The following is a 26,903-nucleotide window of genomic DNA, read 5'->3' on the forward strand; positions in this document are numbered from 1 at the left end:
AGCAAATATTTATCAAGTATTAACTGTGGTGAATTTAGGATTGCATCAATCATTAGCTCTGTCTTTATATCATTGAGGGAGGGACTTTCCACATGTACCTTAGACACTATCGTTGCTAGATATTTAGATACTTAATTTTCATGGACCAATCTAAACATCCTAATTTTATAGTGCTCTACTCTGGATATCCATTACCTGACAATCTCAACGAACTAAATAAAGGCAGGAAATAACCCTCTTAAAGGAACCAAAAGACAAAATAGTAAAAAAGTTAGGTTCAATAGGAAAGAAAGTAAAAGAGAATATGGACAAGATGATATACAAAAACATGCAAAAGGCTATAACAATAGAATACCCTTCTACACACACACACACACACACACACAAACACACAAACACACATACACACACAAAATGAATATTGTAATAGAATCAAACTCTAAGAAAGGTAAGTTAGAAGAAAAATTCCAGAAATCATTTGGAAAGGGAAATCAGCTGATTTAAAGATGTTATAAAATCATCTTTGTTAATAGTTTTCAAGCACTTGTAGATTTCAGTACATCTGTGCTCTCTCCCTTAAGATACAGCCACTGAGGTAAAAAAAAGTAAAAAAATAAACACTTAGATGTAAAGTTCTCTTTCAAAGCCACAGTAGTCATTTTATAATGAATTATTCAACCCCAAATAAGTATAACTTATAAGAGAAATGGTTGGGGGAAGGGAAAAATGGAAACATCATTTTTCCCACTAGGTAGATGAGGAAATTTGAAGTAGAGAGAAAATAATCAATGTATCCCAAATCCGCTGGGTGACACAGATCCCATAAATGCCACACCTTGTAATTATCATTGTGATAATTAACCCCAAGACTGAAAGGCCAGCATATCTGACTCCCATTTTAGGTTGTCCTGCTCATGCTGTCCTTCATGGAGCCACGTCGTCATGCCCTGTGCTTGGCTCAGAGTGCTGTCATGTCCGTACCTCTGAGCCAGTGGCTTCTGAACTGAAGCCTCTGATTCTGTTCAGCCTCTACGTGAGCACAAACGGTTCCCAGCTCCTGAGGAACCGCTTCCCAAAAGCAGACATTGAAACGAAAACGTACATTGAAATGCTATTGCTCCCTTTATGAAAGCAGGGGTGTGAATACCCTTCAATCTGAGAAAAGAAGTCGTTTCAGTATCAGATGAAATGGAGAAGTTACCAACAGTAGGAAAGATTAGAAAAGTCTGATTTCCTACACCACCACTTACACATGCCCTTCCGCAGGCTGGTTCTGAGCATATGAGCATGGCTCAGAGGGCTATTTCTTCCCAAACACCCTTTCTGCATCATGAGAGTGGTACCAAAGAGAGTGGTAGGGAAGAATGTGGGTGCCAGAGTCCCACAGCTGAAATTTGAATCCTGGGTCTTCCGGTTCCTGGATGTAGGCAACTGACAAGTTATTCATCTTTCTGAACCTTAGTCACTTCATCTGAAATTGAGAATAATTCTACTATCTACTTCACTGGAAAGAATAGGTGGGATAACCTTTGAAATATGCTTAGCGTAGTGTCTGGCACATAAAAAATAATAAATTTAGCTATCATCAATACTGTTGTTATGGCATGAGCATTATTCTAAGAATCAGTTAACAAAACCCAAGAACTATGCTTTTATTCTTTTTATTCTTTTCACAGCTGTACCGAATCACAATTTGGAGTTGTAAGCAACTTAAGCAGACATGCTAAAATTTGCTAAGTGCTTTGACTCTGTAAAAGACAGTGTAAAGGTTAAGTGTCGTTTCCAACTTGGATAAATACAAAGAGAAATGGAAATCATTTGCAAATAAAGGTATCAATTTGGCAAGAGTTTCAAAGCTGTGATCTTGTACATATGTTTTCTCAGTGCTTATGATTTCTGATTTTGTATTTGTAATACAAGAATGGTTAATCCACTTTGTTTATAAACGGAGACTTACTGCAGTTCATCCTTCCCAGATTGTAAGAATCTGGTTGGGTCTCTGGGTCAATTATTGCTAAATTATTCCAACAAGTGCTGTATTATCTGAGCTTGCTATAAACTGAGATATCTAGAAGGAAGAGAAAAATGTGCTAAGAAAATCGCTCCTGGTAAGAGGAAAGAGAGTTATTCAGCTAGATATGACACTTGTGCCTACCAGAGTTATGTGCTGTGCCTGGCAAATTTTGTCCTTACTAGGGCACTAGGGAAGATAAAAATTCATAATTTTCTCTCTGAGTAGGTCCCATTCTCTCTTGGAATTTTGGAGGGATGAATAAGTACTTATGTAGAAAGAAAAAAAAACACATGGCATCTTAGCAGGTTGTAGACTCCTTTCCTATTTTATTCTTCATTAACATCCCCGTTCTCACTTTGCCATTGAGGTGTAGGCACATATTAGGACCTCTCATTCAGTCCACATTTATATAGTGAGAAAGCCATTGACTACACATGGAGAGAACATGAAGCAGCAACTGCAATCTATGTCTGCAGATTTCATCCATTCTCACCCTGACTCATGCCTTCTCTTTCCAACTCCGTCTGCCCTGGACCCGGACATCAGCTCTGTCTTCATGATCCAGCTGTTGGATTTGGTCCCCTATTTGCATTTTCAGCTTAATTGCCCTACCCTCTACCGCCACTTCTCCTGGATCTGCCTCACACACCTGCAAACTCCTGCTCTGTTCTCTCTACCTGTTCAGTGAACTTGAACTCGCTCCCCAAAATTAGCCTCTTTCACTTAGCCACAAAGAAGGCTTACTTGTTAACTGATCCCTGGAAAGCTAAAGCTTGATTCACAGGACCACACTCCTGAGTGATTCCAGCCTCCCAGAGACAGCCAGAATCACCTTGGCCCTCGTAACACAGGATCTTTTAAAGACTTTCACAGAAACATTATGTAAAAAGCCCATGATCCCCACTGAGTCTTCTATTATCCCAGTAACATTCATTCATGGATGAATGTAATTTTTTTAAGTGTAAAAGAATTTGATCAAGACACTGACAGACAGATACATCTGCATTAACCACAGTCCTGAGAGTTAGCTCAATTAAATCTTCTTAATTAACTCAGAGAACAATCACAATTGTTATTCTGACTCAGAGCAATGTTTGCCACAGTTGCATGGGGGTATCTGTGATTTTCTGGGCCTTGCACAAGTGTATAGAACCAAAACTTCCAGGGAGGGGCCTGGTAGCAAGCATTCCAGCTGTTTGCCCATGAGGCAAGTTTAGAAAGCACTGAATTGAGGAATTCTATAACTGCCTTCATACCATACTCTCAAAAATGTGGTTTGATCTCAGAAGCAGGTGTTCTTAGCAAGTGAGGAGGGAGACCAAGATTAAAAAAAGAGATCCTCATGTTCAAACTTCTTACTTTTCATCAATTATACCAAAAAGTTGCAAATCACGTTATATCCCAAAACATAAAATGTGAAGTGATAATTTTGGTGGCATAGAAGTTTTACTTTAATAGCTATGAATGTTAATGTGTTTTAGAAAAACCACTAGGTCATTAAACCCATGATTTTATGGATATTATTGCTTAAGAAGAGGTTAGGTTTTTAAAATAAGATAGTGTGGAAATTGATTTAAGAAAAATATTTAGTAAGTAATAATACAGGAGGCATAAGGTAGTGACAAATTGCGAAGGTGGTACTCAAATATCTAAAGTTTAGGCAGCATAGAGTTAACCGACAGGTATAGGTTTAATTATGAATAGAAGGAAGAAGAATTGGTTTACAAGGATAGGAATATAAGCTTTGATTTAAAACAAACAAACAACAATGACCAAAAATCAATAGTATGCTAGAAAAAGTATGGCACCTGAGTCAGAAAAGCTGAGTTTGAGTACTGGTTATACCCCCAGTACCCTTCCCTACATGAATGAAGGCTAGCCACCTGCATCACTAAAAATTTGCTCCTTAATCTGAGCCATTCCTAGCAAAAGCATCTGATTCTGCCTTCTAAGTTTTCCTTCCTTCTGTTTTCTGTTCTTCCTTTCATCCTTTTCCTTGTGGAGAAGTTGCTTGTCATCAAGAGGCAAAATCTCCTTTCACATCCCCAGCTCCTGTTTCATTCTCTACATTTTTGCCATAAAGGTTAGTGCATTTCCCTGAAGTCAATCCTCTATATTACTGGTAAGAATCCTTGGGGATCTTTGGGGAATGAGTTTTCTATAAGAATGTAAATTAATTTATTAACTAGAATGCTACAGATTGCCTTAGAGGAACACAGCATGGAAATGGCTGCAGAGTTTCGAAGGATTATGATTCTGCTTTGCTTATAAAATCTTCCCAAAGAGCTCTGGGGAGCCAGTTGAGTCCTCTCTCCATCTTAGATTCAAACGGGATTTCTTCCATCCCAAGGAACTGCATAGGGTCTTGCAGACCAGCTAAAGAACAGGAAGGTCTAGGCAGCAGCCTGCTCCATCCCTGTGCCCTCAGCGCTTTGAGAAAAGAGAAACCTAACCAGTATCCATGATCTCCAGCCACAAACTTAGGAAAACACTCCTTATTTTCAGCATCTCCCAAGTTCACAGCATCTTTTCTGAGCCTCCTGTGATGGGAGTTCTTCAGGGCACCTGGTGCAGACAATAAAGTCCATCTGTTTCTATCTACAGCCCTCTTGCCCTCCTGGACAACAGCCCCGGCGGCTTGCCAAAGAGCCTGCCTTTATCTTGGTGAGGGGAACACTTGGAGACAAGCATTGGCCAGCCTGGCGAGACATGTCTCTTTTCAGTCCGATCAGGAAAAGGTGGTGCGCGGGAGCCCTGAGCGTAGCAGGCGGACTTTCTCAGCTGCCGCCTCACACAATATCCCAGCTCGGCAGTATCTCTGCCGCGAGAGTGGGGGCTGTGTGAACTCGGGAGGGCAGCGGTGAAAGGCTCAGCATCTGATATGAATTTATCACCGGCTGCTGGTTGCGTGGGGGATAAAGCAAGTGGAAGGGGCTGTGAGTGTTTAATGCACCCTGCCTCAACCCAACAGTTTGCCCTAAAGAGCCTTTTACCAATATGAAAGGACAGGGTCAAAAGTAAGTTGACCCCTGACAGAATGTACAATTATTAGAAGAGGGCTGTGCACGAGCAGCTGCTGGAACCCCACTGGTTCCGCATCGGGCTTCCAGGAGTCAGAATATGAATAATCAACTCAAGATTGCTTTCTCCACCCCTCTCAACCCCCACGCCATCCCCTCAACCTTGTCCCCCTGTTTTGGGCAAGTCCTATTATATTTCTACAGGAAGAAGCATAGCCCGCCCTAGCAGCTGCAATAATTGTGTTCCTATTGTGATGAAGACCTCCTCCAGGCCACCCCCCTACAAGTGGCCATTGTCAGTGGAGAGTCAGTGATTATACGCTCTGCCTGATGCTTTGGGGGACCCAGCTGCCTAAGTGCTGACACACGAGCGAGCGCTAGCGAGCAAGCGTGTGGAAGACCAGGGACGGGGGCTGGTGGAGGTGGAGGCAAGAGGTGGGGGTATTGCACGTCTGTGAGACAGGACTCTGACATACCAGACCTTTTGCATAAGTCAAGCCCAGAACAAATGAGGCTTTATCAAGCCCCAGTGATGAGGGGTCTCATCTCCCTTTGAAGTGGAGCTGAGCATGGGGCCTAGCAGCTTTTCCTCCTTTGGATCAAGCAAACATCCTTCTTTTGATATGCTACATGCTCATTATCTCTGCCCCATTTAATGATTTTTGATTGAAGGGTGGCGGCTGGGATGCCGAGAAGATCGTTAGAGAGGCTCCATCCAGCCAAGCCTGCAAGAAAGGCTTTCCTTGTGCCTGGGCCTAAATTTGGAATTTCTTAACAGTGTGTGCTTGTTCTTAGAGGCAGATAAGGGCTGAGCGTGAAATTCTTAATTAAGCAATAAATAGAGAGTGGGGTGTCAGCAGATGTAGCCAGTAGCCATGGCAACGAGAATCACATGGGCAAGAGAGCTGAGACTAGATGTAGGCCTCGGGCCTGGGCCTGACTGACAGCTGAAGAATCCTACAAAGCTTGTAAACCAGATTAATTAGCTGACTAATTATTTCATAGCGTTAATGTAACTAAAAAATAAAAATAGTTCACCATGAACTGAAACATCCCTGGAAAAAAAACAGCAGGGAAAGAGGCAGTGGGAAACTGGCTGTGTAAGGCAAAGATGTGAGCCTCCAGTGAATTAAATCACACAAATGGAAAACTGGGCTTGCTAGATTTGACTCCAACTTTGAAAATATAAAAGAATACTTGTTCTACAGTCATACTCATTCCCAAGCATGGCATAGGAGTTATAGTTTGGAACCGCTATTCATAATAGTTTATCACATCTAATACCCTGTTTCCCCGAAAATAAGACCGGGTCTTACATTAAGTTGTGCTCCAAAAGATGCATTAGGGTTTATGTTCAGGGGATGTCATCCTGAAAAATCATGCTAGGGCTTATTTTACGGTTAGGTCTTATTTTCGGGGAAACACGGTATTGCCCCACTCCCTCCACCCCGGGTCCTAGCACAACTATAGCACACAAGTACTTTACTTGTGGTCTGATCTGTAAGTGGCTCCTTGGGCAGAAGTCTCAGGGGCTTTAGAAAGGCAACCTGAACCAATCTCCTTAAAAGATATTTTTAAACGAGTGAGGTTATCTTATTCTGTGGGTAACAATTGCTTAAGTGGTATTAAATTTCAATCATGGCAGCAATATATCATACATGTCATATTATTATGAATCTCAGTTATCTACCAAAATCTAGTCAAGGAAAACAGAGTGAGACCCTTTCAGAGCGGTTCTGATGAGTTCAAGGCATGTGACACTGTTAATCTTCTAGGAGAAAAGAAAAAATTTAGAGAAATAATCTGTTGAGAAAATCTGTAGTAAAGTAACATGGCATACAAATCACACTTGAAGATGTGTGGGTGTTTTGTGCCACAATTCCAAGAGATAAGTATTCTTAACCTCATTGAACAGATGAAGCCATTGAGGCATGGAGCATTTATAATTCCATGCCCCAGGTGAAATAGCCAGCCAGCCACTGATTAAAACCTTAAGCCCTAAGCTCTGGCCATGAGTTTTCCAAAGAACCTGCATTCCATAAAGATGTTTGCTGAACAAAGACGAAACTCGCCTTGGTGGAGAAGAGAAATGCAAGGGTCAAAACATATTATATGTGCGCGATTTTTTTCTTTGTCCCTGGGGATCAGTGAGAAGTTTTCTCCTCGGACTCTGCCTAGTAGCCCCCACCACCACCACCACCACGGGCTACCACCACCACCCTTTTTGGTCAGTGATCAATGATTAGTTAGCAGGCAGCACACTCTAGTGGAGAGATCCATAGCCAGGAGCTAGAATGCCTGGGTTCTGATTATTCATTCTCAGCTGGGTCACAGACTAGTCAGGTATCTTAAATCACACAGGAAGTAGCCAAACAGAGGAAATGAAGATAATTGTGATTTTTTTAAAAAAAAATTTCCTCTCCTGGGGGATGTGGTAAGGCTGCAAACAAACAATACAAAAGATGATCCACTTAGAAGTGGTCAACAGATGAATGAAACATAGCCAATTGTCAGTGAAGCAGCACTCTGAATGAAACACCAGCCAGGAAAAGGAGCAGGAGCCCCAGAAACCCCCCTGAAAGTCTGACAGGAAACTCGGTGTACCTGGAGGAGGTCAAGGAGTTTTCCTACAATGAAATGAAACTTTTGAACACACAATGCTCCCATGATTCTTTTTTTCATTCTAGGAATATATCCACATAGACTGTGAGGTCTTGATTTATACTCTCCTCTTAGCTCAAATGTGAATTATACCAGTCACAAACCTATAAAGTCACATAACCTGAAAAAACAATTATGTGAAAGTAAGAAACTAACCAATATGTAAAATGCATGGCACAGTACCGGAACTCTATTGCTGGGGTCTTTTGGGGTACCAGCTACAACTACCTCACGGCCATCATGGCATTTAGGCATCCTCAACCTTCCTAAAGATGGTGTAGGCTTTACACAGAGGACATCCAAAACCATCACCAAATCCACACAACCCAATATAGCTTCACGGGACATCACTGTGGAGAAGCAGAACGAGCCTCAGTTCCTCCTGAATCCTCATACCCTCACTGTGCCCGCCCAGAAATGGGAAGAGAGGTGTCTCTAGCCACCTCGCTCCCCCATACGCTCAGAGGATGGAGGAGGCACAAATGACCGTGAAAGCCACTATGTGGAGCCCTAGGAATCATCTTCAAGGAACAAGCATCTCCAAGTTTATTAAACATTCAACCAACCCTCTGTGACTTCCTGTTCCTTTTCCAACTCATACTGTTCAAAGGTGGCGATACTAGGGTATTGTGATACAAAGACTTTTGTAAAAATTAATAAAAAATATCTACCTAATGAAAATATTTTAGACTGAAATATTCATCTCCATCATATATATGCAATATATACATACAGGTGTACACCTACATATAAATATACATATATAGATATATACTTACACAGATGTGCATTTATACCATGTATGTATGTGTATATGTGTATATATGTATAAAATAAGAGTATAACTTGCTATTAATTCAATAAATAATACCATCCCAGGGGAAGGAAATCTGTAGCTGCATGGTTTGATTTTTTTATGCCACAAATGTGCCTTCATCATTTGGCTTATGTGAGTATTCAAATTAGTTTGCAGTTCATGAACAGAATCTGACCGATGGACAAGATAGGCTTTTCAGAAGCATGCTAAGTAATAGAACGAGAGTAATCTGAAATTAAATTCTATTCCAGAACGTATATCAAGTGAATAGTTATAGTTGAAGTTAATGGCCACTATTTGCTGTTGCTTAATGGCTGTATGCGGCTCCAGTGGTAAAACAGTCTCAGGGATCTCTGTCCATCCTGAGCTTTTATAGTTTTAGGTTACATTTATGGATGGATCAAATCAGAAATAAAATTTGAATGGTACAATTCAGTGCAAATAAAATATATAACAATATATTTGGCAGAGATAAAGGTATCAGGGAAGTACGATAGTCTCCTCTCTGGTGCTATTAAAATTTCATAGTCCCGGGGCTCAAGTGTAAATCAGACTCAGTTGACATATGGCTAGGCACAAATAAGAGGGACAAGGGACTCAAGACAATTGCCTAGCTCTCTAAATCTTTAGGGCCAAGTCTGGTTTGTGGCAGGGGCTAGCACTTTCCATGCTGATGAGGTCCCCTGAATTTGACCAGGCTCTATCAAGACCAATTTATAACAAAATTGTCATTCTAGAGACCCATTTGGACAGATTCTCCTTACAGACCACACTGAGCTGAGGGTGATATATAAGTGGACATCATGGTGCTCAGAGCAACCAATGCTGACATCATATAGAAAAGGAATATGAGACGAATACCAGGAGGTCAGAAGAAATATATGGTCCTGACCCACCACTGGGCTCCTGTGAAACGCACACAATAAGAAGACAAGGAAATCCTTTTGCCACCTGTTACTCTGCAGTCATGCAAGGGTTCCTGGTCCTTTAAAATGAGGGTCCTGATCCTTCATTTTGATGCTGCATCCTGGCACAAGACAGAGACTGCCCTCCCCCACCCCCAATCTTCACATCAGCCCTTCATGCCTTCTCATCTTCCTGACCTCAGGTTCCCTTCCGCAGCTTTTCTTCTCACCTTCCACATTAACTTCACTCTTCATTCCTCCCCTCTCTGTAGCTGTCACCTTGTACTCTCTGCTGTTCCTAGTATCTGTGGCCATAATCAGCCATCCTGTCTTTATCTGTGCAGTTGATGTTTCTACAAATACAAAACTGCCTTCAAGTGAATTGAAAATATTAATAATAATGTTTATTAAGCACTTGCTGTGGGTTACACACTCTACTAAAATGTTTTGCATGTTAGCCTTTACTTAATTTCCTATCCTTTGAGGTAGGTCCAATTATTATCCCATGTCACAGGAAGCTGAGCCTGAGAGAGAAATGAGACCTGTTCAGTGTCCCATAGCTAGTAAAAGTTAGAGCTGGGGTTTAAACCCAGGCAGTCTGATTCCAAAGCCCACCCACTTAACCATAACAAACGGCTGTCCCCTTCAGCTCCTCATCACTTCATAGCACAAATCTGGATTCAGAAGTAAATAGTGGTTTCTGATTCTGTAACCTCAAAACGCTCATCCAATTATACTTACCCAGATAGGTGAGTTGCCTCAACCGGATATCGAAGAACCAGTCACAGCCTTGGTCTTTACCAGGTGATGGAAGAGACGGAAGGGACTGTCCCAGTTGATTCCCACACCTTATGAGGATGTCAGGATAAGGCCACAGGACTGTGTGTACCAGAAGGAGGTAATTCCCAGGACCAAAGGTGCCAAATGTTGCTGAGTACTTGAAGTGAAAGAAAAGTACAATAGAGCTCATTTAGTAAGGAAGGCTCCCCTCCAAACAGAGCTACAAAGAACACAGATGGAGTCATTTAGAAATAGGGTAGTTCACAGCCCCACTACATTGTGGGGAGTGGGCTTACTTAAATCCACTCCATAATAAATTCATAACTAGAGCTACACAATCATAGAATGTGAAGACTAAAAGACTCCATAGTTTTTTCTTCTTTAACAACTGCAATTAAAAGAGAAGAAAACCAAGCCCCAAACAAGCAAATTGACTTGTCTCAGATCAAACAGCTAGAAGAGACAGAGCAGGGTCCAGAATTCCTTTCCAGTTTTTCCCTTAACTTAAAAGGCAATTACGTTATGGTATTTTAGGAGTGTCATCCATTTCTAATATGAGTAGCTAGCACTGTTGGGGGTTTGCTACATGCTCGGGTGCTCTTCATATCAAGGCATTCAACGCTTGAAAATTCCCCTGTGATTGTTACTGTCACTGCCCCATTTTATAGATGAGGAAACAGAGGCAGGCAGAGGTTCAGTAACTTGCCCCATATCACAAAGTGGAAGAGTGATGAGCCAGGACAGAAACCCAAGGTGTCCACCTCCAGAGTCACCATTCTGTTCCCTTCGTATTATTAAAATTCCCCAAAATGTTTTCATGGGAACCTCAAGGGAAGGAAACAGAGCTCCATTCTGAGAGCATTGGTGAGAGGATCAAGAGCTCTTTTAAATTCCTCAGAACGATGGCACACGTAAAGCAGCTTCTAGTTCCCTAAGACCGCCCTCATGACTTCTAGGAAAAAAATGTTTGATGAGACAAGAAGAAATATGTTAAAAGGAAAAAAAGAAGCTTTAGGGAATCCACTAGATTGCTTTTTTTTTCTTCCTTCCAGAAAATGCACCCACTTTCTATATGGCTATTACTATCTTGGCTCATTTAACCCCTTCAACACAACCCAAATGAAAGGCTTGACCTTCATTTGCAAATTAATCTTTGACCACAAGGTGGCAGTGTGCAACGTAAAAATGTATTGTTATGACATTATCTCTGGCTACAAACACTTCTCCCTGGATTAAGTTGGTTGGTTCTGAACCCATAATATCAGGATACAATTCTATAGATTGTTTAGAAGTTGTTTTTCATCGTATTAATAAAGTTGAAAATTTTCCATTCTCCATTCAAGGTAAGTTTAAACTGATTCCAAAATTTACAAGTTAAAAAAAAAAGGAACATATCTCGTATTCAGATTACATTCATCTGGCCAAAATCCTGCTGCAGTTGCATCAGCACCAGAAAATGCTAATGCCTGCAAACTATTATTTCACAGAAGGAAAGATAAGAACCCCTGGGTAATGGAACACACCATTGAATGAATTCCTGGGATTACCTGTAGAGATTTGTTGATCCAAAGGGTCTCAAATCGGAGTGAGTAGGTTTCTTGATCCAAGAGCAGAGCCATCCAGCCATAAGAGTTAGACAATGTGTCACACACATAATTGACAGTGGTGGTCATATTTCTGCTGTCAGTCACGGTTAAATCATAAGAAACATCTGGAACATTAGTTCTGGAGTGATTTAAAACAAAAAATATGGATTTTAAGATATTTGTTTACTCTGTATCTAATGCATTCCTCTTCCATCTCTTCTCCTATTCTCTCAATGTATGTGTTAGGCCCCTTCTTGTCTGTGTGTCTTTTGGAGGTTTTAGTAGTCACTGCATGGGTTAAAACAGACCAGTGGGAGGTGTTTTTGGATTGTTTGTGCATGTCACTAACCTGGTGGGTTAGAGATGGTAACACTCAGAACAGATGCCACTAAAATATCATCTTAATGAATTCACATATGCCAGGCCTATATACTATGATTTTAACCAAGAAATGTCCATGGCCAGAATTTTGCGGTTGACCAGGTTTATCAACAGCATAAAACATATTAGTTATTAGATATTCCTATTGGGAGCAATGACTGAGAGCCAGAACTGGATGGCCCTAGACGCTCAGACACCTGCCTCCAAGTGCTCCGGAGGAATGGCTTTGGTAGTCTACCTTAGAATGAGGAGGTAACCTGGCTCTTCTCTTGGGCGCTTGCATAATGCCCAGTACTCACTCCTACTACTACACCTCACTGTTGTTGGGCTTGCTTTTTTACTTGTTAACACAGGCTGTAAGATTCTTAAGTTAGAAATATTTTCTGTCTGGTATCCTACACGCTGGCACAGGACCTTGCACACAATGGGCCCTCAAATTATGTTTATTATATGGACAAAGAATGCATGGGTGAACTCTCCCAAAAGTTGATGCCAATTTCCTGATTTATACAAAGGGTTTCGAGAAGAATTAATGAGGAAACTGAGGCAAAGTATGGCAAAAGTGTTATGTGAATGTCAAAGGTAGAACTAGAATTTTTTTAACTTCTACAAATTATTCTACACAGCCCATCCCAGAAAGCAATTTTTAAGACTTAACTAGAACAATAGATTTAGCCACATGCTAAGACCCTAAAAGAAAGTCAAAGTGGACAGAAAAAAAAATCAATACACATTATGACTGTCCTTCCCTCTTTGGTTTAGTTTTTCATGAGAATCTTTAACTGTGGCATTTTGCTGCAGGCAGATAATTAAATTCTCAAAGTAGAGGGAAATGAGATGAAGGAGGATGTTGGGTTTTCAAAGTGAGGTGTGGCATGAACATATCCAAAGCCAATTTACAATCCAGTGGCAAATTATAAAAGGAAACTGTTTTTGGTGTTAAATGATTGGGCACTGCGGTCAAATGGTGTAAACTGGAAATCTGTATCAGCAAGCACTAGGTATACAAACTTGGGCAGATTACTGACCCTCTTTAAGCTTTAATTTCCTTTTATTTTTTTTAAATGGAGACTATAGTATGTATCTCATGCAGCTACTGTGAAACTTAAAGAGATAGCATATATAAACTATTCAGTAACCATCTACCTACAGTCCATTTAAAAAAAGAATCTCAGTTTTCAAAATAAGAAAAAAATCTCAGATGTGCCAGATTTGCCATTCTGTACTACCTATTTTAATGTCTAGAAGTTTATCTAGGATATTTGGTCATTTAAAAATATTCAAAACCTTTCATGGTAAAGAACATTGATATGTATTTCTTGTACAATTAAATACATTTCATCCATTAATTAATAAAATGGAAGGGATGAAAATGCTTGGGGCATTGAGAATATAAGAACTACTCTCTCCCCAAATTTCCCTCTGCAGCATTAACTGAACTTCTAAAAATCTTGGAGTAGAGGGACTTCTCCCTCTCTTTAGACTTGGTAACTTGGATTTTTCTTCTTTCATATGTATGTCAGAATTTAAATTAGAACTAAAGAACAATCTTCAACTCATATTCTTAGAATCAGAATGGGCACAAAAGTCATCTGCTCTAACTTCTAATCCATTGCAGGAACTCCATCCATATTTTATCCTATCCCTTTTTCTACTGATGGGGCATTCACATCCTCAAATTCCTCCTCTGTTTATGGAATTTATTTTTATACTTTAATCTTTAGACAAGCTTTAGGAATCTTAATTTTATTCCTTGTATTTTCTAGCCATTTGTCCTCAGCCATTGTGGCTCTCGCCTCCCCTGACTGAAACCATGAGTCCCAGAGTCCCACGAGACCATCCAGCACAATTTGGCCCAATTAATATATTTAATGAATAAAGATAGGCTACTGAGAAACACATGTAAAACAAATGGGATAAGAAGAGCTAAACTGGAACCAAGAAATACCAAAGAGGTACATGAGTGGGCTGCAATAGGTACCATGGTCTGTATATAAAGTGGGATTCCCCACAGTGTGGGATGCTGTTTAGAGTGTTTCAAGTTCTGAAAGTGCACCCTTTCAGCTTTCACTGAGACATACATGCTCTGGAAAATGAATCACAAGATCTAAATCCAGGGGAGACTAATTGATAAATCAGAATTTCTATTTAATAATTCACAATAAAAAAATAAAACTGACTCTCACACAGGGAAGTCTACCCAGCAAAACCCACGAGTGTCAGGAGATTTCTTGCACACTTATTAATTGAAGGAGATACACAGTTTGATCATAAGTTATCAGAGCTCAGTACAGTCAACCCCATAGGATATTTGCCAAAAGGACTTAAACACTTATGTTTAGTGGTCAGAAAAACCTCTCCTGGGCTTATACAAGCAATCTACACTAATAGTGAGCTCTGGTTTAGGAAAATGCCAAGGTTTCCTTATGATTCCTAGTCAAGTGCTCTCAGTTAAACCAGCTTTGTAAATCGTTCTTTAAACTACAGATCAAAAGGAAAATTCCATTTGTATAAATCCATATATTTGTTCACATTTAATTCTTCCAACCTACATTTTATCACTTACTTTGCCTTACCAGTCTATATTTTATCACTCTTCTCTTGAGATATGCACACCACCTTGAAAATATTACCTTCATATGTTACAATACCATCAGTTGGGTAGATATTTCTAGAAATGCTTCTTAATTCCAGCAATGTGGCCCCAAGAATCCTCCTGGTCAGCTTGACTAGACTTAATTATTTCCATCAGCATCACATTTATAAATCAATTTTTAGGATGTGATTTCTCCTGGTTGAGTTTCTATAGATTGTAACTTCAATTATTCAAGGAGCTCTTTTTCAGACTGTACTCCCCCATTTCTGAAGGCCCTTATAAACATGATCACCTCTTCAAAGATTGTAAAACAACTAAATTCTAACATTAATTCAGTTTTATTTTTCTTTAAGATTTTTGTACCCTTTTGATGCCCCTTTCAGCATCTAGGAATCTGATGCCACCCTTTGATCAACAGGAGATCCACTATAGCATATTGTGATCCTATATTATCCTTTCTCTTCCTTCTTCTTGCAGTGCCCTGATCCTATCAACCCACCCCATCCGTCTCAACCAAGGTTTGTTCAAGATGCAGTTTCACAGGCACTGACATACAGCATCCACTTTCTACAATGCAATGCAAGTAGAGGAGGAGGTTATCAAATAAAAGTTTATCACAGCTGGTAGTGGAAATATGGTACATTCTGAAAAGCAAATCAAAATGTAAAACCCCATCCTCTCCTACTAGGCACGATGCCTTGGGTTGACCATCACAGGGGGCCAAAAATTCAAAGTCAAATCAGCTCCCATCCTTCTAGGACAAATGCCAGCCGTGACAGTGGTGGGTTCTTCCAAAAAGCACCAAAAGAACATCAAGAGTCTAAGAACACCATGAAGAGACTTTACCAACCATAATTACTACAATTTTCACTTGCCCTAAATAGCCACTAATTTCCCCGTGCCCTAAATAGCCACCAATCTCCCTCTCTTTACTGTTAATGAAGCAAAGGAGCACAAAAGTATTTCTAATTTGGAGGAGCCAAGGGAGTCTGCATGGGCCATTAGCAGCAGAGAGCTTCATTACTAGGGGAAGAAGTCTCTCCCTGAACTTCTCATGGCTTTATGTGCAAGAAATCAGGAGGCAATCAGTCCATTTTAAATGTTAACCCTTACCTCTGTATCAGCAACAGCTCCTATATACAATAAAAAGGACAAAACAACTATAATCCTGTTCTTTTCTTTTTCCATTCAATGGGGTACCTTAATTTTTGTTCTTTTTTTTTTTAATAACCAAACCTGTTTTTAATTAAGGCATCCTTTAAAAATATAGCACAATCACTTGATAAAACTTCCCAGCCTAAGTACCAATTTACAATACTAGTTGCATAAACAGTTATATAATTTAGTGCTCATATACCATGTGGAACATTAAATGTCTACTGCCCACAAAGGATTTGTTAGGCAATCAACAATACCAATGAGAACAAATACTAACACCCTGGTTTGTGTTTACCATTAGCTTACTTTTCCTGAGGGTCCATATCTCTGTGTATTGAGACAAACGCTGCATTGAGCTTGAAATGCTCTCAATTTGGAACAATTGTGAAATAAACCTTTTATAATTACACATCTCCTAAGCCTGACACATCATAATAACTAGCCTGAAATGGTGCTGCTAGCATCTCCTGGATATTAGTGCTTGCTGCTCTTGCTCTCATGCTTTACTTCACAAAGAGGACAAAATTGAAATTTTGAGTACAGGCAACACGTTTTTTTTGTGGGACAGTTTGGCTTCAGCAGCCTTTGAAAGTACACTGGGCTCATAACAAGTCCTTGTCAGAAAACCACTATCCTACCTGCAGACCTTCCACCATCCAGTATATTTTATACATATTACAAAGGTTTATATATATATATATATATATATCTTTATTGCTTGAGATGCACTGAAATGTTTCTCCTTCCGAGTAAGAAACCTAACAAGAGGAAAGAACCCACAACACTCAATCTTGCCCTTAAACTTTTAGCAATCTTTAAATTCACATAAAACACAGGAGTGGTAGGCAGAGAGGGAAGCCATATAATTTAATAATCCCTGTATTTCTGGCAGGCACACCCAAACATCACTCCTCCATCACTTTGCACGTGTATATTTCTGTCTATCATTTTTCAGAGTTGGCTAAAGTGATAATAGTTTATTGTAGAGAAGCCCAAGAATCAATCAATAGGTAGTGTCTAAAGCTTTTGCAACACACTTAGGACAATGCTTCTTGCTTATTCTACCATAATCCATGAAGAGAAACAACAAATGTCTATCATCCTACTTAAGCTGATCCCTCAAACACTGTCGCATCTCTTCTCTTGATCTGTTGAATCTAACTGACATGGCTTTCTCAGAACATGAGAATACCACTATTGAAGATATGCAACCAAAAGGGAGACAACTACCTGTCAGGGATACTGAAAAATAATTTTATGCTTCAGATAGGGGGTTAGACTAAGAAGCTTGTCTTCCTTTTTACATATATACACCTGGTGTTGTCGTGGAGCTGACCGACACCAGCTCACAAGCTTATTGTCACATCCCAATGCCATTTTCAGTAATATCATGGTTTAATGATATTCCTCAGTTTGGGGTTTCATTATCATTTTTTTATCTTTTTCTATTTTACTTCTGTAACTTCTACTGCCAAGAGAGGGTAATACCTCTTTGAACTTTGTTATCTCACATGGGTTTTCGTTTGGTTTTTTTTGTTTGTTTCTGAGGACTGAAAAGATACCATTAGTGATGCTATGCCTATTTATCCCTAGGAAGGAGAGTTAGGCGATTATTAAAGGGAAAGGTAGGCCAACATTTCCATTTGAACTCTTTTTTACTTTTGCATTTACAGAGGCAGGGGGTGCCTCATACTTTGAACACTGACACATTAAGAGCAGTTGCATAGATAAAAACTGAACGCAAGCACTACAGGAGAGGATATTAAGCAAGATCTAGGAATCAAGGTGATCAACAAGAACATTAACCTTTTCTTTTCTTTTCCAGGAGAAGTAAGAAGGAAGAAACAAAAGGTATTGGGAACAATGAATCAAAGACTGTGTCCTAAATGATTCCAGATTCTGTAACTGCCTGGGAGGTTTTGCTGGATCAGTATAATGTCATGTGACTATTCGAAAGTATTTCCTATTTTTCAAGAATTAGATTAGGTCACATTTGAGCAAACTTAATTGCCTTGCCAGGCATTTGTTTCTCAGAAACATAATCATCTATAGTATTTTACTCAATATGCATATTTATATGTTTTGTAAAACACAAGCGTAAAATGGAGACTTTCTAAAGCCAACATGTATTGAGCACTTATTATACTCCAGGCAACTACCCTGTGAGATAAATACCATTACGTCCATTTTACTGATGTAAGAACTAAAGCAAAAAGAGATGAAGTAACTGTCCAAAATAATACACCTAGGAAGCTGGAGTGGGGGAGCTATGTATTGCACTCACAAATGACTCTTAATTACTTCTCTATTCTTCAGATTTGAAAAACAATTTCAAATATATGCATATGTATTGACTTGATTTTATGTACATCCTATAAAAACTCAGAAACACTGGTTGGCCAACCTACAACATCTTATATCTCTTTTAATTTTCCCCACACTCAATCCAGTCAATAATTGGAAAACAGATCAAGGTTTGATTTAATGTCACCTGAAGAAGTCTATAAGTCTAGAAGAAACTAAAATGTACTCTAGATTAAAATGAAATAATAAAATAAAATAATTCACAGATGGTAATTGTGAAGGTTAACTGCTTATTCTCCCCATCACAATTATGTGCATCTATATGACCAGGGCAAGAAAGCAATTGCAAATGTAGGCAAACTGTTGATTCAATAGGGGTGGGGTAGGGGCAGAGTGTAGAAAAAATAGGCTGTTAAAATAAATTATCTGGTCAACGGAGAGCCTCAGGAAAGCAAAAGCTCAGAAGACATTATGAAAAGACATTCTTAAGTATTAGGTGTTACTAGGAATTTTAGAAATAAAGACGGGGGTATAGCATTTCAATCCTGGATCTTCTGAAGAAACATTGAGTGTCATGGGCTCCTCATAAACATGTCCTAAGAGAAAAATGGACAATAAGGGTCCTAAAAGGAAAATTTCGAAGAGTCCACAATTTTTTTATTTATATTCATTTATTCAATACTAATTTTACTGAGTAACCATGTGATCAATATGGTATACTGGGCACTATAATACAAAGAAATGCACACAAAAAACCCTATCTTCACCCTAATTACCGTCTACAAGAAGAGATGAACAATTTATAAAGCTATGTAGGAGCTAGGAGTATTGGCTAAAGCAAGTACAGAGAGCCAGCACACAGCAGGGTACCAAAACCTGTATGGGAAGCTCAGAGACGTTTACCAGAGAACATGACCTTCATGCTGAGTTTATGGAAGCAGAATCTTATGCATTGAAAAGGACAAAGAAGTTGAGTATGGCTGAGGCATAAAATGCAAGCAAGTTTGGGCAGAGTGCTGAGAGGTGATGCCAGAACTATAAACAGGAAGCAGGTTCTGAAGGGCCCGTAAGATATTAAAAATATTGGACTTTCTTCAGGAGACACTGGGAAATCTTAAAAAGTTTCAAGCAAAGGAATGAATGGATAGTAAGACCAGTTCAGCCTTTATAAAATTCAAGGATGGAAGCACAGCAAGATGGCAAGCTAAGAGGCTGTTGTTGTTATATAGGTGAGAGATAATAGTGGCCTGGACTAGAGAGAGGAAGTTAGGAAAAAGAAATAGAAAAACTCAAAAGGAATTCTGGGCGGGAGATAAAATGGACTGGACTTGGTAGGTGATTTATAGAGAAATAAGGTAAGAAGATACGTCAAGTATGACTCCATATTTCTGGTTTAGACAACTGAAGCATTTGCCTGAACACCTAGGAGGGAACAGGTCTATAGATTAAGATCATAAATTCAGTTTTGGTAAGTCAAGTTTAAGATGGCTATTAAATAGTTAGACATAGGGAATCACATGTCTGATTATACGTCTATAAATAGGGAAAATTTGAAAGCATTGCTACTCCATATAAATATAATACAAGCCATAAATGTAAGTCACAGGTATAAACTTAAATTTTAAATTAGCAACATTAAAAAAGTTAAAACAAACAGATGGAATTAATTTAAATAATATGTTTAACCCAACATATGTAAAATATTATCGTTTCAACATAATCGATATAAACAAATTACTAAGATGTTTTGCATCCTATTTCCATACCAAGTCTTAGAAGTAGGGTGTATAATTTCACTTACATAACATTTCAAGTTTGGACAAGTCACATTTTAAGTTTTCAGTAGCCACATGTGGCAAAGTGGCTACAATACTGGACAGTGCAGATCTTAATGGCAGTTGGATAAACTGGTCTGGACGTGCAGACTAGAGGAAAAAAATCTGGAAGCATCAGTGAATGCTAACTGAGGTGGTGGAAGTACCCAGCTGACCTGGGAAGAGTACGACTTAAGAGAAAGGAAAGCTCTTCACAGAGCCCTAAGCAAACACTAGCACTTACAGGACAAGGAGAGGAGCTTACAAAGGAAATCTGGAAGGAGCACACAAAAATCTATTGGTACTATTAGCCTTGCTCCATGTAATTATCCCTATACAGAAGAAAACACTTATCTAAATTTGGGGATGGATGAATCCAAGAACTACATGAGGCAAGTCATCATTAGGGGACCTAGAGAAAAATGGTCACTGACGTATTTTTCTGAAATGAGGTCCTGTCTTACATTGGTAGAGCTAACACCGCCTCTGTTTTATCAAAAAGGATGGAGATGGTAGAATAAGATTGGTCGAAACAAAAGCTGGGAAAAGAACACTCTCCAGAATCCCTGTGGCTCCTACAGAAATCCTGTTTTTAGCACTGATCAGCGAGAGAGAAAACATTATATAAGCAGCTCTCATGCATATCAAGCATATTGCCATTTTAACAAAATATAAACTAGACTCTGCCTTGTAGAGGATGGACACTTTGTCCTTCACCTAAATATTAATTACTATTATCTACTTCAAATATTAACATACCTCTGTCCACCCAACTGCTAGGGTTGAGCCAGGAGAAGCTATAAAACAAGAAGTGCCACAAATATGGGTACCGATCAGACTGAAGGTAGTGAGGGAAGGCACAGAATGTTGCCAAACAAAGAACTTATGTCAAACAAATGTCAAACAAAGAACATATAGTGAAACTGGACCAAAGAAGGTCCTTCCAAGGAAGAAATTACACTCCAACCACTTGGCTGTTAGCAAGAGGGGAATGGGAGCCTTGTTTACGAAGCTATACACGACCACACAACCAGCCCTCATGGGGACATCAAGCTGCAGGAGGTGGGAAAGAGTTGAAAGTGAAGACAGCAGGATGCTTGTGCCATATCAGATCTCCATCAACACGCAACCCCAAAAGATCATGACTGTGAGAGCTTTGTAAATCAACTCTTAGGGTGCTTGCTCCAGGGCACATAGCACAACAAATTAATCCTTTCTTCATGATATGTAGCAAAGTTTGTATCTATGCTGAATTCAAATTGCTCATTAGCTCTGACATGTTCCTAATGAGGTTATAATGCTGTGGGACAAAGATCAAGTCACTGAGCGCAAACAGCTAGGGATAGAATCATAGAAAGATAAAGTTAAAAGGACCTTAGCATAGTGCTTCTCAAACATGAATATACATCACCTGGGGATTCTGATTCAGGATCTCTGGGGCGGAGTCTACGACTCCCCGTGTTTAACGATCTCCCAGGTGAGACTGGTGCACTTTCACTCGCAAGTCCCTAGAGTCCATCTAATCCAATTATCTTATCCTAGAGGTGAAGACTCTAGGACCTAGAGACTTATAATTGGGAGGATGCTGGGACTTCCCTGGGGCTAATTCCGGGTAGTTGGTCATTGGTCCACAGACTTGTGGGTCAACCTGAAAATTTTTAAATAGAAGCATAAAGAGTTGGGTGACCAACCATTCTGGTTTTCTCAAGACTGAAAGGGTTTTTGGGACATGAGATTTTGTATTTTATAACCAGGAAAATTCCAGAGAAACTAAGATGTGTTTTTCACCCTAGTAAGAGACTTTTGAATCTACTTAGAATATCATTTCAGGATTATTATCTTTTGACCTTGTCAGTCTGTTTCTGGGATCATGACCTGCTGCTAGGTAAGCACCTAAGTACCCCACTCTAAATATCTCCAAGAACAGATGCTCAGACAAGATTACATCTGCAGAGCCTTCTAACACCACTGCTAAGTGTCACTCTAAGAGACAGTCTCCCAGTAGGTTTCAAAGTAAGGCATAAAAAAGGGGTATAAAGAACACAGAGAAATAAATATCATACAAGCACTTAATGTTCTTTTTAACTACACAAATGTATTTTAATTTTCCTTATTTGAAAAAAAAATGCATATAAGAAATAAATCACTAACTTTTATAAATCTCAAAACACTCATTAAAAACACCTTTTGTAAAAATCCACTAAAACAATAATAATAATTAGGATGCATCTGTGAGAATTAAAAAAACAAGTCATTCTCTATACAATCAAAACGATTAAAAATGAAACTATATCCCTCCACATTGCTATTTTACTAACTGGAATTGGGGCCGTTAACATTAGATAGAATAATAAACAGTCTGGCAAGCAAAAGCAAAAAAAATTTCAAACTAATCGGTACTAGTAGTATATCTCAAAGGCTTTTAAAACAGAATGTCAAGATACTGATTCCATGTGCATTGAAAAGTGGAGACTTAGTGCAATCCTGACTACGTTCTCTCCCTCTCTGGAGTTTACTGGATTAAAAAGGCCGCAAACATGGGCTGCTGAATAACTTGACTTAGTATTCATGCAGTCAGGACACTTAAAACAAAGGACGAAAAGAAGTGTGGCTAAATATATACAATGCATCTGAAATAGGTAAAAGAACCCTAGACACTCAGCAATCATTACCTGGGAATTAAAGAGGGCAGAAGCAATCCTATTATGCATTATAAACAGCCCAGCTGCTGACTTAATGGAAGTTTGACTAGCATAACCAAGGAATCCTTGCTCCAATATTAATAGGAAATGTATTGTATGAATCCAATAGTTCATGAAATTAACAAGGAAAATGAACTGGAGTGAAGCAACATTGCAAGTAATAGGAAGACATCAGCAGTTGTTTCCCTGGAGCATATCGAACACTTAAAAAGAGCTTGGGGACAGGACATGTATATAAATGAGAATGGACATTGTTGGAATTTTTAAATAATACTTTTAATTTAAATACATTTCAAATTCTCTGTTGGTTGCAAGTCTTTTCAAGAGGAAGCTATTAGCTCAAAATTTCAATAAGAGGTTATGGACTAGGAGTTTGGTCCAGTGACACAGAAAGTCAGCTGCCATTTGAATCAGCTGAAAACTACCATAAACTTATGGTTTGACAGCTGTCAAAATGATTCTCACGTCACTTTTATAGAACTAAATACTTCAAATAGAATCTAGAAAACAATTTCACTTTTATAAACCTCAACAGCCTGAATGACATATGCATACTCATTGGCAAACGGAAAAGTAGAGTTAACTCAACTTACAATCCAATAGACATACGATGAAAGAGAACATCTTCCCCACAAACACTGCCCGGGACCATCTGACTGAAGCTGGCATTGACCAAACAAGAATCTGAGAGTGTCTGCATAGAAGCAACAATGTGACTTCCATTTTTCCCAGACAGAGACCCATCCAAGTCTTCCACGATTGCTGCATGAGGAAATGGAAATGCTACTAAGTTGGGGGAGTTTGTAAACTTCAACTGGTTGGTCTTCACAGTAAATCCACCTATAAAATGGAAGACCAAAAGACTGTTACACATGATACAAAAGACTATTGTTAAAAATGGCAGCTGAAATCACTGAGATGTTTTCAGTACTTCAAATTGCATATTTATACAGTTTTACAATTCACTCATTTTTTTGTTCAAGAAAAAAAACCATGAATGTCTACTGTGTGCCTGGCTCTGTGGTATGTGCTAGAGATACAGTGGTGCTGCCTTCATGCAGCCTGTATTCCAGGGCAGTGATTCTCAACCAGGGCTTGGTTTGCCCTCCAGGGGACATTTGGCACTATTTGGAATCATTTTTGACTGTCACAACTGGGTGGATGGCAGTGCTATTGGCATCTGGTGGGTAGAGGTAGGGATGCTGACAAACATCCTCCACATAAAAGACAGTCTCCACAACAAAAAATTATCCATCCCAAAATACCAACAATGCCAACCACAAGAAACCGTGGTCAAGTTGGCCATAAACACAGAACACTAATTTATTAATTACTAAACACTGAAGGTGTTATGGCTTAGTCTTTCAATGTGTCTGCTCCAAGTCTTCTGTGGTAACCCCACCTCTTATGAAGTTTATACCTTAAACATTTACCCTCATAAGCAACATTCAATCATGTGGGCAAACAGAAACACACATTGTAAGTGTTAGCTCTAGGGCTACACTTCTTTGCAGTCTTCCCTCACAACACCATCATGTGATGCACCGGTCCTGCTGCTAGTCCAGTTGCCCAGGAAGAAACTATGGCATGGTCTTCTAATTCGCACACCAATGTCATTAAAATTTAAAAATTGAGTACACATCGCTCAGTACATATACTACTATACTTCTACACTATGTACTTTATAAAAAAAAAGGACACAAAAAAAGAATGAGATACAGATAGCAGCCCTGATTGCGTTCTGCAGCCCAGTAAAGTCCATTCAGTGAATTCAGCTATGCATTCACGACTCCATGATTAACCTCTAATAACTTCTGTAGTTCATCTAATACCACAACCACTGAAGCTCAATAATTCAGGCCTATTGGAATTTCAGTTTCTTGCATATGCTGCTCCTAATACATAGAAGAGTTTCCCTACACATTCTCCCTTGCAAATTTCTATTCACCTTTCAGAGCCCTGCTCAAGTGTCACCTCTATGGAATCTTACCTGACCTCCTTTCTTGCTCCTTTCACTGACTCTTTTTGTTCAGTTTTCTAGAATTATATTCATCACACTCTAGTACAGTGACTGGATTAAATGTTTAATTTTATGCCTAGATCAAGAACTCCTGGAAGACAAGAACTATATGTTTTTCATCTTTGTATTCCCCATTTCCTTAAACAGACCCTGGAATATACAGTTTTCAAACAAATGAACAATATGATACAGCCAAGATTATCTGGTGAGAAGGGATTAGAGCTTTTTTCAGTTCTTATGAATGATATGAAACAGTGACTCTATTAAAGAACTGAGGAATTGTGATTTGAAGTGAATCAGTATATAGGTATTTTTTTATTCCTTTATTATTATTTCTACAATTTTAACAACAGTCTTTGGCTCTGCCTATATAGAAAAAAAAAGTAAAATAGAGACTTGCTGATTATTCATTTAATTAAAAAAAACAAACAATTATCTAAATTGGTGATTCAAACCACAAGAGCATATTTACTTGAATTACTTGGTGTGGCTGTTTACAATGATCAAATCAACTAGATTGCTCTCCACTTCTTTTCACCTTGGCCCTTGAGTCTTCCGAGGTATTACTCACCACCTCTGAGATGTGGTTAAGAAGTTAACAAAAATGCCTATGTTTTTTTGTGTGTGTACATACAAGCCTTGGGCTGTTGAAAACAAAGTACTAAATTCTGGCTCTTTCAGGAAAGATTGCATGTATGTTAGTTTATATTCCTATGTGTATCCATCCAACTCCATTCATTAATTTAATCAGTGAACCTATTAGGCACCAGCCTACTGGGTACTAATGATAAAACTGTGAGCAGGAGAGACATGTTCAGAGTCCAGCAGAGACATGGAAGCATAGCGATAGTATGACAGAAAAGAATGGGGAGCTGCAGGAGCCACTTAGAGGGCACCTGGCCTCCTCTAGGATTTCTTTAAGGTGACTTGAGCAGCAGTTTCTACTGATGCAATCTTGTAACGGAAAGAAACAATGAATTACAAAGGCTTCGCCACTATTTATCATATTTACTTGAGTGCTAGTCTTCTTTACTGTCTATCTTATTTATTCAATCAACTTACCCTGTCCTCGGGAGCAGCCTGAACAGGTACTGATGGACACACAGTCAGTGAGATCAAAATTAACAAAGGTTGTGTTAGATACTATCAGTTCCCATCTTTTGGGCGTTTTGATCCCAGCTGACATACACAGGCTTTCCTGTGATTTAGAAGGGCAAAACAAAAAAAGATAAGAAAAATAAGAGAACTGACCACATGAAATAGAATTTCTAATACACAAATAAAAACAATTAAGAGCATAAAAAGACAAGCTACAGACTGGGAGAAAATATTTGCAAATCATATACATGATAAAGGATCATGATAATATACACTACACGCATATTAGAATGATTAAATTAAAAAATTGTGATGATACCAAACGATGAGGATAAGGAACAACTGAAACCCTTATACATTGCTGATGGGAATGCAAAATGGTACAGCCACTGTGGAAAATACTTCGGCAGTTTCTTATAAAGTTAAACGCACTCTTATCATATGACCTAGTAACTCAACTCCTAGGTGTTTACCTTAGAGAAATGAAAATTTATGTTCATACAAAAACCTTACACAAATGGTTATAACAGTTCCATCTGTAATCACCAAACCTGGAAACAACTTAAATGTCTTTCACAAATGAGTGGATAAACCAACTGTGGTATATCCTTATACAACCCAACAATAATAAGGAATAAAATATTGTTTCTTGCAACAAGTTAAATGAGTCCCTAAGGCATTTGGGAGTGAAAGAAGCCAGTCTCAAAAGGTTACACATTATCCATTTACACAATTGTTGACTGCTGAAAAGACAAAACTAGCGCACAGAGAATAGATGAGTGATTCCTGAGGGTTAGTTGTGGGAGGAAGATGTGGCTACAAAGACGAAGCCTGAGGGAGTTTTGGGAGGTTGAGGAAACTGTTCTATATCTTGATTGTGGTGGTAGTGGTTACACAAGTCTATAACTGTTAAAAATCAGAGAACTATAATCAAAAAAGTCAGATTTACCATATGTTAATATAAAAATAAAAATTAAAAAATCTAAAAAGAAACCAAAACTGCTTCCAGGGTTTACTACAAAATCTCTTCAATAAATTCCATCTAAT

At 39.0% G+C, this 26,903-nt stretch overlaps 1 protein-coding gene across 7 annotated transcripts in view; it reads right to left on the reverse strand.

Moving 5' to 3' along the window:
• PKHD1 (PKHD1 ciliary IPT domain containing fibrocystin/polyductin) overlaps nt 1-26,903 on the reverse strand; it is a 433,016-nt gene that overhangs the window by 203,668 nt on the left and 202,445 nt on the right. For 6 of the 7 annotated variants that reach the window (XM_019734773.2, XM_074333064.1, XM_074333066.1 and 3 more), the window contains 4 exons: nt 25,821-25,956; nt 23,332-23,578; nt 11,745-11,922; nt 10,159-10,354 (listed from right to left, as the gene is read on the reverse strand). In XM_019734773.2, the coding sequence (XP_019590332.2) occupies nt 10,159-10,354; nt 11,745-11,922; nt 23,332-23,578; nt 25,821-25,956 (757 nt within the window). The remainder of the gene's footprint in view (nt 1-10,158; nt 10,355-11,744; nt 11,923-23,331; nt 23,579-25,820; nt 25,957-26,903) is intronic. The other variant, XM_074333063.1, reaches the window with a different exon arrangement.

Source organism: Rhinolophus sinicus, linkage group LG05, assembly GCF_036562045.2.
Source record: "Rhinolophus sinicus isolate RSC01 linkage group LG05, ASM3656204v1, whole genome shotgun sequence".
NCBI classification, from domain to species: domain Eukaryota; kingdom Metazoa; phylum Chordata; class Mammalia; order Chiroptera; family Rhinolophidae; genus Rhinolophus; species Rhinolophus sinicus.